An 18,276-nucleotide genomic window follows, 5' to 3' on the forward strand; every position below is an offset into this window, starting at 1 on the left:
ACCCCCCTCCTTTTGACGGAGAGCCCTTTGGATAACCGGACAACAATGCAAAACCAAGCCAAGTCAAGTCAAGCCAAGCCAAGCCGCACACACACACACACACACACACACACACACACACACACACACACACACACACACACACACACACACACACACACACACACACACACACACACACACACGCGCGCACACACACAGAGCGCTCCCTCCACTCTGCTCTGCACTGCACATAGTTACGGCACAGATCAAGGGCCATTTGGGGAGTGCGAGAACGGCAAACGTCAGATTAGTCAGCCAGCTTGCGCTGACCCAGCCTGAATGGAGCGTGTCTTATAATGACCAGGCTTCCCTCTCTTTTGGCCATTCACTTTCACATACTTGGGGCTTCATTGAGGGCTGAATAGACAGACAAAAGGTCTTTATGACTCATGATGGCACGCGGTTTATGCAAATTGCAGCTTTTGTTGATTTTTGTACTGGTATGGTACTTACTGGTATGATTTATTTAACCCCTTAGCGCAGCACTATGGCTCTCTGTAATGTCATAGCAATGTTGTTATGATGTAGTTCAGCATTTTCAGCAAGTGAATTGTCGCCGGCAACCCCTGCTGCAGTCAGAGGCTACAGCAAATAAACAGCTAACACTATAATTCTGTTGCGCCAACAGATCTCTTCGATATCTTTCTAAAATGTGCAAAAATATGACTCCCCACAAACTGTGTATACCTACCATATGACTACAGTGTTTAACATGTTGGGAGTATGTAACTGACCATAGGCTTTGAAATCCAGTTTCTTTGGTTAAAAGTGTATTAAAAAGTGCATTAAAAGTGCATAACTATTTTGTCTTCCGCTTTTGACTCCGTCTGTACAGAGACAGGCAAAAAATGTCTATTACACTACCTGTATGTGTACAGTTGTAAAAGCTTTAGCTGCACTGCTATTCTCAAACGTACTGACATTTCCTGAGGACACAAGTTTCTTCTTGAGGCAATAGTAGCCCCTTAATGCGCGCCGTACCTTCAGTGGCACCATAGCACTACAACACTATGACACAACACAGGCCCTTTAGTAATGCACCACGACTTGGTCATTACCATACTGGTAACAACAAATGTATAACGCCGCGTCTTAAGGGGTTAAACCCTTTTGCGCAGAGCCTCTGTTATAACACTAACTGTCACCAGAACTGAAATTATCAAGTCTTAATGTCTTACTAAGGCTCTCTCAATGTTGTTATGGTGTAGTTGAGTCTTTTCATCAAAGAGGAAACAGGCCCGCCGGCGGGTCCACCTGCACTAAGATGCTACGTGGAGCATGCTTCCCTTTCCATCAACAACTGGGTGCATCCCTCCTCACATCTGCCCTCTCTTCTTGTGGGATCCCGTTAGACTACTCTTCATGAAACATTAAGTAGGCCATCACACCTGCTCTGAGGAGAAGGTTTTAGTGGCTGTTTGGATATTGAGAGTAGAAGACTTCCACGGGGGATGGAACACTAGGAGGAGGGCAAAACAGCATGTGGATGGACAAACAAAGACTCACGAGCACAGCCCAATCATCCAATGACCACACTCAACCATCTTAAGGAAGAAAAATCCGCACTCACAAACTGCGTCTAGGTGGTACCACGCACTGATGAAGGCTTGTTAGCCGAAACGCGTTTGCTTTTTGGACATGGTGGTAATATAAATAAATAATGAGACGCAGTTTGTGAGTGCGGATTTTTCTTCCTTAAGTTGACGCTTTTTATCTCGCACCCAAAGACTTTCGTTTTTCCAAGAAGTTGAGCGCGTCCTCTGCCAATACACACTCAACCATCACCCTCCATCCCTCCACACCCCCTTTCACCCTTTCACCCATCACTTTCTCTCTCTCTCTCTCTCTCTCTCTCTCTCTCTTTCCTTCCACTCTGTCCATCCTCCTCTTTCACGCCTTGTGACTACTCATCCTCTCACCTCTGCCTGTCTGTGCTGTAATCATCCTTGGGGCTCTGCTACAGAACGCTATGCTGCACTGGTGTAGCTGTGTGGATGATGCTGTTGGTGCCTGACGGTGCCTACAATATGACTTACAGTGTACAGTCAGAGTCGAATAAGAGTTTAACATTATTGCCTGACGGTGCCTACAATATGACTTACAGTCAGAGTCAAATAAGAGTTTAACATTATTGCCTGACGGTGCCTACAATATGACTTACAGTGTACAGTCAGAGTCGAATAAGAGTTTAACATTATTGCCTGAACATGCAGTAACTTTTCCAACAGTCCAATAATCTTTCAATTAAAGTGTAGGCACACAAGTAGAGTAGTTCCTCTCCCCTCCCTGCACATCTCTGTGTCTCTCTACGCTATGCTCTGCACTGCTGTGGTGTGGATGATGATGTTGGTGCGCTGACGATTCTAGGTCAGGGATTTCCCTTGGGAAGGGAGGGGAGAGAGAGAGAGAGAGAGAGAGAGAGAGAGAGAGAGAGAGAGAGGGGGGAGAGAGAGAGAGAGAGAGAGAGAGAGAGAGAGAGAGAGAGAGAGAGAGAGAGGGAGAGAGAGCGAGCGAGAAAGGGATGGAGGGATAGAGGCATCACAGGGGAGGGGGAGGAGATGACGCTGAGGGAGGACACTACAGGACTGTCAGGCCCAAGGAGGATGTGGAGGGGAGTAGGAGACCACAGCACCAGAGAGAGTAGAGAGAGAGAGGTTCCATTGGCCCATTGTTTCCTGGTTCTATTATTGGGGGGGAAATCCCCCTTTAGGCAGACCTAGGCAGACCTGAGGACTGTTCTATTCAATGCTAGGAGCATTATGACACTCCCCTTTAGGCAGACCGGAACCTGGTTACGTTAGGTGCCCATAGAAACCTATTATGTTGGCATATCTCTATTCTTAAAGAATCTCTGACAGCACACACGTGGGACAGAGGGTGAAAGGCATGCAGGAATGGAGGTGGGGAGGACAGGACCAAGAAGGATGTGGAGGAGGTTAGGGGAACGGACGGAGGCGAGATGGGGAATAGAGCAGATGCGGGAGAACAGAGAGAGGGAGAGGGAGGGAGAGAGAGAGGGGCGGAGAGAGGAAGAGAGGACGGGAGAAGATCAATGAGAGGGAGAAAATTACCACTAAGGAGTGGAGCATAATACAGTACACGAGAGAGAGAGAGGGAGGGAGAGAGAGAGAGAGAGAGGGAGGGAGAGGGAGGGAGGGAGAAGGAGGGAGATAGTGAGAGAGGGAGGGAGAGAGAGGGAGAGAGAGAGAGGGAGGGAGATAGTGAGAGAGGGAGTGAAGATATCACTGAGAGGGAAAACACGATGGAGGAGGACCTGGCAGAGAGAGGAGCACAAGGAGAAGGAGAGATGGAAAGGAGGGAGCAAAAGAGGGAGGGAAGGAGAGGGCGGGCGGGGGGCGGGTACTCCAGGGAGAGCCGGAGACAGGGGAATGCCCCACCCACCATCGTTACGTACAGTAACTGAAGGCCAAGAGAGACTGGCCTGTACAGCATCATCATCTGCACTGCATCCACTCATTCTATCTCTGACATGTTGACACTGTATCATGTCAAATTCCTTCTGTTTTCACACACACACACACACACACACACACACACACACACACACACACACACACACACACACACACACACACACACACACACGCACACGCACACGCACACACACACACACACACACACACGCACACACACAGAGTTAGAACTCACTGCGGTGCAATTTTAGTTCCGTTAGTTCATGATTTACACAATGTACTTTGTGAAAAAAAGGTGACCATGACTTGTTTGCAAGTTTCTCAGGAAGGAGAGAGATTTGGGAATAGGCAAAATAATTAAATGAGTAAACTAGTAAAAAACGAATCAGAAAAATATCCCTTAAAAGTTCTGGTATCATCAATTGAAACCGATATCATATGTTTTGTTAGAACTTTTTCCGATACAGATGGCCTTGCAAGAGACCTATGCCGACTTGTTTATCGGCTATCTGCTGTCTGGTTGGCTTCATTACAAGCAAGATTTCCATTCCATATTTGTACAAAACAGATGTGATGTTTCAGTTAACATTTTTTTGCTTTATTGTTCAGCTGTTATTTACATGGTAGCTGAGGCTCATTAAAATGCCATTTCAGTTAAGCGTTAAGAGTCTATGATATAACTATGGATTATTTCCTCTTTCTTTGCGAGTAAATGCTTTCTGTTGTAATTGAAGTACGGCAATGGATTTCATGACCCACCATCACACTACACACAACTCAGTTGCTGTGATCATCCTATAGCATGCATGGCAGTATGTTAGTTGGCCATCGACGAGAAACAATATGCATTTGAAACAGGTGTTGCCTTCAAAACAGTTCTCTCTTTTCCTGAAGATTAGTGCCAAAGTGTGGAGCTAGGTCACGTCTCATGTGTACACTCTGAATGTGTCCTTTGACACGACTGTTGACTTTGGAGAAAAGCAATAAAGTTACAATACAAATGCAAACACACAAGAAAGTCACTGAGCAAACAAATAAGGGGTGAGCCACATCTAGTCCAAATACGCCAACACTTATGACTTTTTTAACGACCGGCTGTTTTACTGCCAAATATTACGGTATGTTTGCTCAATGTGCAACTTTGCCAAAACTTTTTGACAAGGCAAGGGACTGCTGTGGTGCAGTGTACTAATGACCATGTACTGTATGGGCTACAAGCCCATGGGGACCCGGGTTCAAATCCAGCCTGGGTCATTTCCCAACCCTAGTAGTCTACCCAAACACTCTCTCAAACGTGTTGCCTGTCTGCCCTTCTATATATGAAGAGCTCTATNCACCATTTTTGACTTTTTGCATTTTATTATTGGAAATGACTGTTCAGAGGTCCTATCACCTATGTGTGAATTCTTGCCATTCAAATGTTTTGAGAACATACTTTAAAACCTCTATAAAAATGCATTTTGCAATGCAATTCAATGGAATGCCCAATACAAAAATGTCAATTTCCCAACATTCTATAAAATGGATATATCTCGTTTTGGAAAAGAGCTCTTCATATCCTGTTGAATAGATACCCCAAATACTACCACTTAATGCAAGAGGTCCCCCTCACCTGGATTCCATAAGCTCTCGGATGGAGGCCACGGTGGGCCCAGCGCCCAGGTGGTTATAGTATGGCCCCTCGTCCTTCTCCAGAATATGCTCTGAGGAAAAAGAAGGGGGAGAAGAGAGCAGACAAAGAAGAAGAAGAAGAAGAAGAAGAAGAAGAAGAAGAAGAAGAAGAAGAAGAAGAAGAAGAAGAAGAAGAAGAAGAAGAAGAAGAAGAAGAAGAAGAAGAAGAAGAAGAAGGAGAAGAAGGAGATGATGATGATGAGTTACAGAATTTTGAGTGGGAAATGCTATCCAGTATCATGAGACTATACAGTACTCAATCCCCATTCCATAAGCAACAAAAAAAACAGAAAGAAAGAAACAAAGAAAAAAACACTCTGGAATGTTTTTCAATGCATACCACATGTGTCTTGTGCAGCTGACAACATTTGAGAGCATAACAAATATAGCAGGCACACCCTCAGGCGTTTGGCCACCGGATTTTCATAAAGACTCCAGACAGGGAGCATTATAGACCGGAAAACAGGGGGATTGCAGACACTCTGTGTATGCTAGAGTATGTTGGTTTACACATGTGTGCATTTGTTTGTGTGTGTATGTGTGTGAGAGAGAGAGAGGGAGAAAGAGAGAGGGAGAAAGAGAGTGGGAGACAAGCTGTGCTTCTCAGCTGTACAGTATGTGGGATGGAAAGTGATAGAAGTGGAGAGAGAGAGAGAGAGAGAGAGAGAGAGAGAGAGAGAGAGAGAGAGAGAGAGAGAGAGAGAGAGAGAGGGAGAGAGAGAACTGAGAGAGAGAGAGAGAGAGAGAGAGAGGAGAGAAGAATCTGCTTGTAAGTGGTAAAGAAAGAATGACATGGGAGAGAGAGAGAGAGAGAAGAGAGAGAGAGAGAGAGAGAGAGAGAGAGAGAGAGAGAGAGAGAGAGAGAGAGAGAGGGCTTGCGGAGCTTGGAGGCGAACTGAGGTCACATTCTACAACGGCAGGAGGGGGGCGGAGCCAAAGCAGGAAATGACTCCTGGGAGTGCCCTCCATACATTCCTGTGTGAACATGAAGGAAAGACTTGTTGTAGTGGCGGCCTCACTCTCTCTCTCTCTCCCTCTCCCTCTCTCACTCTCCCCCTGCTTGCTCAGCAAGAGCAGCGCACCAAGAAAAGCCGGTGACACAGAGGCCAGGGAAGCAGAGAGCAACTCGAGAAAAGAAAGAAAGAAAAAAAGAAAGCGATATTGTTTGGAGGGATAGACATAGTAGTAATGAGGGAAAAGAAAAGGTGGGAAGAAGAAGGGAGGAGGAGAGGAGAGGAGAGGAGGAGGTGAGAAAAAGCATGCGTGAGAGCGGGAGTCAGGTTACAGGCGCTGTTTTTCGAGCTCTGTTGACAGTGGGGCGTGTAACCAGGCTCGGGCCTCGCTATGGAGACCTGTTGTCTGGTGGCCTTTGCTCTCGACAACAAGTGTCCTCGGCAGCTGGCTAACGACAGCTGAGCACACGGCAGTGCGATTAGACATAAAATATGAAGCAGTCGAGTAACGTTACTACGACATTGTCACTCCACATCACGATATAAATGATTCGAGCAACGTTACTTGACATGGTGATTAAATAGTTGCCCCTTAACCCCTTAAGACACGGCGTTATAAATGAGCTGTTACCAGAATGGCAATGACCAAGTCGTAATGTATTACTAAATTACTACTCATATTAGTGTAGTACTATAGTAGTTAACTTTCAATATCTATTACAGTGTGCCACAGGAGGTAGGCCTACAGCGTGCATTAAGGGGCTACTGCACGCCGTACCTCCAGTGGCACGCTGTAATAGACATTGAAAAGTTAGCTACCATAGTACTACAATGCTATGACATAACACAGGGCCTTTAGTAATGCACTACAACTTGGTCATTTAACATTCTGGTAACAGCACATTTACAGCGCCGTGTCTTAACAGGTAAAGTATTATTATAACGTTACTCGACATAGCAATGAAATATGAAGTATTCCAGCTTTGTTACACTAAACTGAATTCAGAAACAACTTAACTGTATTCGTGAATTGCTACTGCTACTGTAGCCTACTGTTGCTTTATTTTGTTTCAGCTGGCAGCTGGGGGAGCATTGAAAGGTTCAAGCAATTCACTGACAATTGCCGGTGGTCTTTGTTGTGCAAGAGCATGCTTGTGTTGTGTGTGCATGCACGCTTGAGTAGAAGTGTGTGCGTGTGTGTGCGTGTGCGTGTGTGTGTATGTGTTTGTGTGTGTCTGTGTGCGCGCGTGCGTGCATGTGTGACAATTGCCAGTGCTCTTTGTTGTAGAGGAGAAAAGCAGCACCTCCTTGCCCATCAGCTCTAGTGCTGTGCATGCATGCGCGCATGTGTACAAGGGTGTGTGTGTGTGGAGGACTCATGCGCCTGTGTGTGTGTGTGTGTGTGTGTGTGTGTGTGTGTGTGTGTGTGTGTGTGTGTGTGTGTGTGTGTGTGTGTGTGTGTAATGTGCATGAATGCGTGTATGTGTCTGACAGCTCTCCCAGAGGAGCCTGCTGTCAGCCTTGGAGATTGGCTGACTGTAAAATAAAGACAGAGTGCTCCATTCTCTGCCCGCCCCCTTCTCCCTTGCCTGACTGCCTGGCCCGGCCAGTATACAATGGCGTCCTTCTGCTGGGCCCCCATTGTCCCCCTCCCTCGGTCCTCTCCCCCTCCCCACAGCAGCGCCTTGCCCTGTGAGCGGACTGGCGACCAGGGTTGGGTGTTTCGTGTAGCTGCTAGCCAGGTTGCCCCTTGGTCAGTAGTGAAATTGCATCGCAAACAACAAAGTAGCTAACATTGTTAGTTAGCAACAATGGTTTCATGACATGAGCCTTGGACTAGGACAGGCTGCTAAGCCCCGGCCCAGCGGTGCTCCAGGCATTCTCAGACACAACACGCTCCACTGCCTGGACAAATGTGGCCAAGCAGAAGTGATGGCCATGTCCATGCCCTGCCAACTCAGCCTCACACCCAATGCACTGCTCCCTTTCGGGAACCCATTGGGGCCTGCCCCCTTGCACGGGTGAGGCATAAATGCAAGATCATTGTGTGCAATGTTCACTTGTGTGCTGTTGAGTGCTGTGGCAGACCTCAATACATGACGCCAAAGGTCACCCCTTTTGCCTTGCGTCATTGTGTGTCATCATCACAAGGCCAGGTAGAAAAGACCAAAACATTTCCCTAAACATAACTGTCACTGGAACAAACATCTTTAACATAGTGGCGGCCTGTCGCATCGCGATGTGACACAAATTCTACCTGAATTTCCCCCCGGGCATTAATAAAGTTATTCTACTCTACTCTACTCAAAGAGGCGCATCTTTGCCTTTTGCGTCATGATGGGACGCAAAGGGGGAAACTTTGGCGTCATACACTGAGACTTGGTCAAAGTGTCAACATTTGACAAGTTGGGTCTGAGGCTGTATGGGCCTTGGCAGGTGGTAAACAGCCAGTTCAGCCACTTGTGCACGCCCATAAAGAGTGTGTACTAGGTAGGTGTATGGTGTGTGTGTGTAGTGTGGAGAAAATCAAACTCACTCATGCATGTTCATGAGGAGCGTGTACTGTAGGTGTATGGTGTGTGTGTGTGCGTGGTGTGGTAAGTTGGCGGCATGTGTGAAAAGGTAGCCAGTGTTTGGCACTCTGCTGTGAAATGGGATATTAAGCATTGTTATACGTATCATGGCCTGGGTCACACAGTGAAGCATTCTGAAGCGGCTTCCTGATCCCGACAAAGAAATGGGATCCGTCATGCGGTACACGGGTGCACGCTTTTGTCCCCCCGTTTGGGTGTTACACAAACAGAGAGCATCAGGTGTGCTCCAGTGGCGATGTCTGGCTCGGGGTGAGGTTGGCACGGAGGCTCGCTTGCTTGTCTACAAAGGCGCCTACTGCAATTAATAATCACACTTGGCTAAGGGACAACTACAACAACGTCTGAGTTGACAACAATGTCTGAGCTGTGCTGTGCTGTTCTGAGCTGCAGCACTATCGCCCCTCTCAGCAGCCACACTGCTTTCAGAGAGACAAACTGAGCGCCCATCGTAGGCTAAACAGCTTTCACAAAACTGTTGCCTTTTAATACTGTAAATGATGTCCACTTTCTTTGAGCACTTGACCCACTAAGACACAGCCCCTGCTATAAATTAGCCGTTACCAGAATGGCAATGACCAAGTTGTAATGTATTACTAAAGATCCTGTGCACTGTCATAGTGGTGTAGTACTATGGTAGTTACCAGGGTTTGACATTAACTTTTTCGCTTGCCGGCCCCTGTGGCTAGTGTTTTTCCCGAGTCACTAGCCATCCAGCTATTCTACTGGCCACAAATTTGGGTTTTTTGTTTGCTTTGTTTTTTATCATGACGCTGTACATCTAACCTCTGAAGATGAGGTGCTTGAAACAAGAAGCTGAGTGCATGGGTTTCTACACGGAACGAATAGAAACTGAGTAACTGAGCTTTTTCATTGATAGCGGCGAAGTGCAGAATATACGCTATCCTGATATGTCATACCATAAAATGATCTACCTGCCAAATTGACATGTGACACTGAAAGTGTTACCAGTCACAGCCAAGTTTTACCAGCATTTGGCCGGTTGGCAGGTGCCAGTGTCAAGCCCGGGTAGTTACATTTTTTCAGTGGTGTAACTGTTGGAACGGCATGCAGTAGCCTCTCGCTGCAGATGGGCCTGTAGACGAGCCTGTTCACTCTTTGCTGAAAATACTCAACTGCATCATCAAAACATTGCTATGACAATGCAGAGTTAATGCTTAAGTTAATGCTTAAACACTGAACTGCATCATCAAAACATTGCTATGACAATGCAGAGTTAATGCTTAAGTAACAGATTAAGACTTGGTCATTACCATTTTGTTGACAATAAGGTTATAGCAGAGGCTCTGCGCTAAGGGGCCAAGGGGCTAAGGTGTAAGTGAAGTGGAGGGGACAGGGGACAGTTGGAGGAGGGGACAGTTGGAGTGGAGGGGACAGTTGGAGTGGAGGGGACAGTTGAAGTGGAGGGGACAGGGGACAGTTGGAGGAGGGGACAGTTGGAGTGGAGGGGACAGTTGAAGCTTTTTCACTTAAAGACTAGCTCCCAGAGGGCTGTTTGAAATTGACTTTAAGCACTTCCCCTCACTTTCAAAAGTATTGGGGACAAACTACACTTTCCCCTACACCTACAAAAGCAAGGGGTACGGGCAAAAACAAGCGGAAGCGGTAGTAATCTGAAAAGATCCAAAAGTATTGGGACACACTACATACTGTACATACTTACATACATACTTCTTCAAAAAGGACTAAGGTTTGAAACGTTGTGCCATTAAATAACTGGGAGCATTTGTTTGTGTGTGTGTGTACTCGTTATTTACTCTTTATAAAAAAAACAAAAAAAAAACTAACCCCTCTTTGCAACTGCACTTGTTGTTCTGTATATCTCCTGTGCACTTTGTATTTACTTGTGATGTTGGCTTGATTATGTCCTCTTTTGAAAGTCGCTTTGGTTATAAAGCGTCTGCTAAATGCAATGTAATGTAATGTAATGTAATATAACATTAACAACTGATGCGGACATTTATCATGTACATCATTAACTTACCCACGCAGTCACATGTGGGGAAATCGGCCTCGGCCTTGACCGGCGTGTCCAGCAGGTTCTTGGTGGGCGTGTCCAGGTACTGCAGCGGCGACTCCAGGAAGCCTTTGAGCGAGGGCGTGAGGGGGGTGGTGGGGCTGTCCATCTCCCCGCCGCCGCCGCCCGGCGTGAAACAGCTGGTGGTGGTGGAGAGCACCGTCACGCCTCCGGACGACTCGATCTTCATCCGCTTGCTGGCCGGCGAGCCCGGCGTGGCGAAGGGGTCCTGGTGGAGCTGCATTGCACCCACCGGCGGCTGCGTTTGGCACTGCTGCTGCTGTTGGAGCTGCAGCTGCAGCTGCGCCTCCAGAGAGACAGGCGCCAGGGGGTCCGCGGGCGACGAGGGCACCACCTGGCCCGGCTGACTGAGGGTCTGGCTCATCATGGCGGAGGAGGAGGAGGACAGGGTGGTGGGAGTAGCTGGAGCACTAGGACCACTTGAGGCGGTCTGGGGGAAGCTGGCAGCAGGCTGCTCTGAAGAGGAGGGTGGCGATGTGGGTTTAGCTTGCCCTGAGTTAGCACCTTCTTGGAGCTCCATGGCCTCTGGCTGAGGAGCAGAGCCTTGTTGTGGGGCCTGGGAGCTGGGAGCGGTGGCGGTGCTGGAGATGGCGGTGCTGGTGGCGACAGCCGCAGCTGCCGCCGATGGGGTGTCCGTGGCGGTAGCCGACGTGGTTGTTGTGGTCGGGGTGTCCCCGAACTCCTCCTCGAACTGGCGGATCAGGTCCTCGAGCTTGGGGTCTAGCGAGCGCAGACCTGAGAGGAGAGGAGCTGCTGTGGAGGTCTGAGGTGTGGTGGTGGCGGTGGAAGTGCCGGGTGTGGAGCCTGAGGTGGCCGAATCTTCTTGCGGCGTGGTGGGTGTGGGCAGGGCATTGGGAAGCGTAGTTGGAGGGACGGATGCGGGCATGGACGCGGGTGCGTTTCCAGGGACAACGCTGGAAGTCGAGGAGGAGGAAGAGGAGGAGGAGGAGGGAACACTGCAACTGTTGAACATGGATTCCTGAGATTGAGCTGCAAGGGGCATGGCAGCCACTGCAGCCTGAGATGGGTTCAAGAAGGGCAGAGGCGACGACGGGACCGCATCGTTGGCCTGCATGCCGAGCAGAAGCTGGGCCTGAGCCTGCGCCTGGGCCTGCGCCTGGGCCTTGGCCGCGGCCTTGTCCATGACGATCTGCTGCTGCGGCAGGAAGACGGGCAGCGAGGCCTTCTGCTTGACCTTCTTGATGACAATCGCCTTGGGCTTGGGCAGCGGCGGGCCCAGCTTGCTGAGCGGCGAGCTCTGCGGCGTCCTCTTCTTGGACTCCTTGGGCTCCTGCTTGATGGTGCCGGCGGGCATCATGGGCATCATGGGCATCATCATGTCGGGGCCGCCCATCATCTGCTGCTGGGGCCACCACTTGCGGAGGTTCTGCGGTCCGCCGGGTCCGACGTAAGGCGGCGGGGGCGGCGCCATCCCGGGCCGCATCATCACGCCGCCGGGAGACTGGGGGCCGGAGAAGAGGTTGCGCTTGTGGTGAAGGTGCTGCTGAAGTGCTGCCTGAGTCGAGTGCCTGATGGACATGGGGGACAGAGGGGACGGGGGATACTGCTGCTGCTGCTGCTGCTGACCGTTCATCAAGTACCGGGACATGGCAGCCATGTACTCTCTGTCGCTGTCCGGCTCCTGTTTGATGGTGGGGGTCCTCACATGTGGGCTGCTGCTGCTGCCGCCGCCCCCCTGCTTGCTGTCACCCTGGGGTGACGGAGCGGGGAACCGGAAGCCTGGAGCGTGGTTGTACTTCCCGTTGGGGTCGCCCAGCAGCTGTTTCAGCTCGGACATGGGGTCTCCTCCTCCCGCTGCACCGCTGGCCTGCGGCATATGGGGGTACCGAGGCTGCTGCTGCTGGGACTGGGACTGGGACTGGGACTCGGGGTTCATGCCCATCCACATCTGGGGTCTGGGTGAGTTGGAGCCACCCATGGGGCTCTGCTGCTGCTGCCAAGGCTGGGGGGGCATGGGGCTCCGAGTGCCGTCCTGCTGCGGGTGGTGTGGGCTGGGGAAGGGCGAGGGGGAGTATGCGGGCAGGGGGTGGTGGTGGGGCTGAGACTGGGGCCTGTGCTGCTCCCACTGCTGGGCATCCAGACCAGGATGGACGGAAGAAGAAGAAGAAGAAGAGGAGGAAGGGGATGCCGACACCATCCTGCCACCGTGCTGGGGGTTCATGGACTGGGGGTGGTGGGGGTGGTGGGGGTGCCCGGCGAAGGCCGCCTCCGCCGGGGGCACCACTGTCTCGGGGTTGGTGGACGACAGCTGGGTGAGAGCCTCCAGGGCGATGGCCGTCTCCAGGCTGATGTTCTTCTCCTTGGCGATGGACAGCACACTGGGGGAGCACGGGATAGGAGCTGGGGCGCCCGGAGGGAGGGAGAGAACTCCCTTCTCAGCCGGTGTGTGCTGAGGAGGTGGAACACCGTTGGGCTGGTTAGGTGTTGGGATATGCGGGTGCTGCTGCTGTTGGTGCTGCTGCGGGTGCTGTGAGTGTGGGTGTGGTGGCTGGGGGAGCTGCGCCGTCTGACCACCGTCGGCCGCCAGCTTGATCTTCTTCTCCAGCCACTCCAGGTAGTCGGGGCAGTCGGGCCCGTCGCAGTCACAGTTGGGGGGCTTGTGGCCGTGCCTGGCCTGGCTCAGGGCCGTCTGCAGCGTGGTGATGTCCTCGGGGAGAGAGCGCTCGGATCCGCTCTCTCCGCCGCCCCAGCCGGGAGCTCCAGCAGCTCCCTTGCTGCCGCCGTCCGTCCTTCCAGCCATCTCCCGGCTGAACTTCTGGTAGAGCTGAGAGGTGCAGGCCTGAGGCTCAGAGTGGGGGTGGGGGGTGGATGACGATGACGATGGGGTCATGGACCTGGCTCCGGTAGAGAAGGCCATGAGGTTCTTGGCGTCCTCCATGTCCACTGTAGTAAGTGCTCCTGCCTCGCCCCAGCAGCCCTGCTGCTGCTGATGAGGTGATGGCGGCGGTAGTGGCGGATGGGCCTGGGACAGCGGCGGCACCTGAAGAGGGGGGTAAGGGGCTTTGTCATGGCTCAGGGCTCCTTCGGGTCCCCCCCACGTGGTCTGAGGCTGTGTCACGCCAATCGGCTTCCCTACTTCTCCGCCACCCAGAAGAAGACCCTCCGTTTCCGCTCCCCCGTTCACATCTCCTCCGCCATTGGTCGCTTCCCGGCTCAGCACGCCTTCCGCCAGGTGGTCATGTGACCCGATTTCCATCTGGCCACTTCCTCTGGGGCCATGCACCGGAGTCGCCCGCAAAACACTCTGCAGCAACAAACACAAACACAAACACAAACACAAACAAACATGTGCAGGTCAGTAATCAGTCGTTGCAGAGTAAAACAGTCAAAAATGACATCGGCCCTGAAGTGCAGCACTTTGTATCTATCCAGGCACTGGAGCCACACTTGAAATAGTCTGCAGCAACAAACACAAACAGTCATTATAGGGTGAAATAGTAAAAAAATAAATACAGTGCATCTGTGTTAAGTGCAGGACTTAGAATCAATCTTTACACTAGAGCAACCCTCAAAACAGTCTGCAGAGGAACGACAAATACAAACGAACAAACATGATCAGGTCAGTGATCAGTTATAAGGCCAAAATAGTGAAATGTTACAGCACATATGTGTGACGTGCAGGACTTAGTATCAAATTAGAGATGTAAGAAAAATAATCCACAGGCTTCAAGTCTTTGTGCAAAGGAACTTTACTGAGACTACTATCTTTTGGTCCCTGAACAGAAGCTGAAACACAAACATACTGTACATGTGTTGTAAACAGTCATTAAGAGCCATTAAAGACTTTAAAGGCACCCACGTTTTATCAGACATCTAACATGCTAAATGGACCCAAGCAATCATTTCGGCCATCTTTCCTCTGATGTCACACTGTTTTGGTTCACAACCACCACACCCAGACTGCGATGAAATTGTTGTGAAACACATGAAGGATTTCTTCCACGGCAAGTCACGGCAAGTGAGCAAGTCACTGTTTACACGTATTATGTTACTGCTTTTACGAGCAAGTTCAAAAATAAAAAAGAGAAAGTACGTACAGTATATGTAGGCAACGAGGCCACACTGTTCTGTGTGTGTTGTGGTTTTTACAATGGGCCACTGTTAATATGTCTTCTCTTCAGAAAAAAACTCAGCAGTTAAACATGCAAATCCTCTTTAAAGCTTTGACTACTAGGGCCAGGGCCAATATTTTCCTGATTACTATACACACTGGTGTCTGCAAGTTCAAACACAAGAGCCGGTTTTTCAGGTGCTGTTGCTTGCCTGCCTGCCACATACTGTACATTCATGAAACCCCAACACTATCTCTTTAAAAAAAAATCACCCTTAGGCTGAAGTACAACCAAAAAGTAGGACATATCTGCAGCACTTCCATATGATCGTATCCATGATAGATCTGTATGTATGGCATGCAGTGGCAAGGCAATGCAGTGCTATGTATGCAATGCAGCACTAATCTGAATGCAAGACTTGGACAATAGATAAGAAATCCATATCAAATGTGGAGGAGGGGACAGATCAAATAGGAGCAGTATCAGCAGAGCCATCAGTCTCTCAGCTGTGTCATCTGCAGCTCTGTCACAAAGCTCTAGATCCAGCCCAAGGTACTATCATTACTATCATTTCACAGGGTGTGGCTGTGTGGACGCTGGTTTGATATTTTAAAGAGCTGAGCTAGAGTAAACCCACAGTGCTATCATAAATACGCCTCCATCCTCTATCCCCATAGTCATCTGATACTAGTTAAGCTTACTGAGCAATTCTTCATTGCTGTATTTTTTTATATGATATCAATGACGGGTGTGATGGGAATGGATAAGTCTCTCTCTCTCTCTCTCTCTCTCTCTCTCTCTCTCTCTCTCTCTCTCTCTCTCTCTCTCCCTCTCACGTATGCCTGTGTGTGTGTGTGTGTGTGTGTGTGTGTGTGTGTGTGTGTGTGTGTGTGTGTGTGTGTGTGTGTGTTTGTGTGTTTGTGAGTGTGGTGTGTGGTGTGTGTGTGTGTGCGTGTGTGTGTGCGTCTGTGTATGTGTGTGTGTGTGTGTGCGTGAGTGTGTAAAAGAAACAGAAGCCACCAGTGATATCCGTGTCACTTCTCCCTTTCCCTTCCCCTGCTCTGCTTCCTTGTTTGAATATCAAACAGAGCTCTGCTTCTGCATGGGGGTGTGCTTGTGGCAAATGATGACACTGTGCAGCCATTAACACACACAGACAGAAAAAAACAAAAGCAAAAACAAAAGGTAGATAGAGCATACTGTATTTCAAGACCTTGTTGTTCAAGATGTGTTCATGCAACCTTATGCTTTATCTACGTATGTGTAATATGTATGCAATTATAATGCAATAGAGATAAACAGGAACACTGATGTATGTAGATTACAAAATTATATTATACGAGATTATATGTAGACCAGTGGTGTAGTTAACTTTTTTGAAGTGGGTATACTGTATATTCGAGCATTTTTTTGAAGTGGGTATACTGTATATATTTATGCTATTCTAAATAATGGATCAATCAATTTTAAGTGGGTAAGCCCCTAAAATTTAGAAGTGGGTATACTGCATATACCTGCGTTCTACATAGACTACACCACTGATATAGACTACGAAACAGGCAATAAAATGCATCAGCATGTCTAGACCTTGTTATTGATCATTCTACAGATATACATATTATCTACCTTTACACAGTACAATATCTTGTGTTTATGATGTATTGTATACAGTATGTGCTTAATACTCTAGTAACCAATAAAAACACTTTGAACAATCTGCTGATCGCTATGCAGTATATTTTAAACATGTACGAGAGAGAAGATAACAGTTGGGGAACAGGTGCCAACACATAATGATTAAGCCCTATGGTTGAACATTCACAAAATACTCCTCCGAACACTGCTATAGGAAAAAAACATCTTCATACACTTTATAAGTTAAGCTATGCTGATTTCCAATCAATCAGTGGCCTGTGAAGACTTTGTGAGACTAACTTCATACAGCACAGGAGGCCTCTTTTAATCTGGTTAACATTCTGTTCTTTTTTTACTGAGACGTTTTTTGGGTAACACTTTATTTTAGGGATACATCTATTAGCACTAATACATACAATGTACCTGTATAAGTAACTTGTAAGGCATGTACAAAGCAAAATCAAACATTTGCTAGGCATTTATTGAAAAATGTCTTGTTCATGCACAATAAGGGATTTATTACCAATTTAACCTTAGTAAGGAACTAGTAGGCCATAGCGTTTGCTTAGTACATGCCTTAGAAGGCAACATTATGCAGGCATTAACATTGTATGTATTAGTGCTAATAGATGTATCCCTAAACTAAAGTGTTACCGTTTTTGTTGTAATCAGTCTCATCATCAGTCTTGCTGGATGAGTTCAACACTCATGTCTGCTGTCTGGTCGGCCTCCCATGGGGGCTTTTCTCAGGGGCCGACAGGAAACCTCATATAGGTTTGTAAAAGAGGAGCACAGTGTCTCTCTCTCTCTCTCTCTCTCTCTCTCTCTCTCTCTCTCTCCCTCTCTCTCTCTCTGATGTCCCCAACGTGGGCAATGAGAGCTGCTGACTCTTATCCGTCAGGGGAACGGCACATTTTGAAAGAGCCTGACCGCAAAACCCTGTCATACTACTCTCCTTTCCTCTTTTCTTGTCAGAAGTGACAATTTAAGGCTCGGGCCAAAACGAAAGCGAACACACACAAACACAAACACAAACACACACACACACAGGCGCGCGCACACGCACACAACACAAAAACTACAGGCATACATAATCATGACACGATACGTTACAGCACTCACGTACACATACACAAGCACAAACACTGACATTCCAGAGACGCTCGTGCGCATTACTGACACAGGAAGTTTAACAATTGGAATCCTCCGCAGCGAAAAAACCCTCCCCAGTTGAGTCAAGCGCAACATTTGGCAACACCTGTCTGGCAGCAAGTGGTCTGTCTCTCCCTGCCTCCCTCCCTCCCTCTCCCTCCCTCCATCTCACTCTCGCTTCGTTCATTGCGCGTTGTCCCACCTGCACGTACGACGAGGCTGCTCTCCCGCTCTGACAGCGGGCAGAGCACGTGCTCCGGCAAACTATTTACGGCGTGCCAGCGCGCGCCGGCGTCTGCCAGGAGCGCATGCCACTCTCTCTCTTTCTCTCTCTTTCTCTCTCTCTCGTACGCTGGCTATCACCCCCTTCCCCCCTCTCTTGCTCACAAAACATCAACACAACACGCCCAACCTGAACTGACTGCCATGACACGTTTGACACACGCCAGCAATTACACAAACACACACACACACACACACACGCGCACAGAGACACGCGTGCCTGCGTGCGTACTTCAGGGGAATCCTGTAGCCCTTTAAATGGTACGTGTGTATGTGTGAGTGTGTGTGTGTGCGTGTGTGTGCGCGGCACTTTAAACACATGCCTGCTAGGCGAGATTCTTAGTTCCACTATCTCAGTTCTCTGCCCAATGTCCCACCACTACT

At 49.1% G+C, this 18,276-nt stretch overlaps 1 protein-coding gene across 5 annotated transcripts in view; it reads right to left on the reverse strand.

The window, feature by feature from the left end:
• Positions 1-18,276, reverse strand: part of tet3 (tet methylcytosine dioxygenase 3) — a 54,539-nt gene that overhangs the window by 16,570 nt on the left and 19,693 nt on the right. For all 5 annotated transcript variants that reach the window (XM_063194952.1, XM_063194951.1, XM_063194950.1 and 2 more), the window contains 2 exons: positions 10,697-14,015; positions 5,089-5,179 (listed from right to left, as the gene is read on the reverse strand). In XM_063194952.1, coding sequence (XP_063051022.1) covers positions 5,089-5,179; positions 10,697-13,967 — 3,362 coding nt within the window. In that variant the 5' untranslated portion in view covers positions 13,968-14,015. The remainder of the gene's footprint in view (positions 1-5,088; positions 5,180-10,696; positions 14,016-18,276) is intronic.

This window comes from Engraulis encrasicolus, chromosome 3 (assembly GCF_034702125.1).
Source record: "Engraulis encrasicolus isolate BLACKSEA-1 chromosome 3, IST_EnEncr_1.0, whole genome shotgun sequence".
Taxonomy (NCBI): domain Eukaryota; kingdom Metazoa; phylum Chordata; class Actinopteri; order Clupeiformes; family Engraulidae; genus Engraulis; species Engraulis encrasicolus.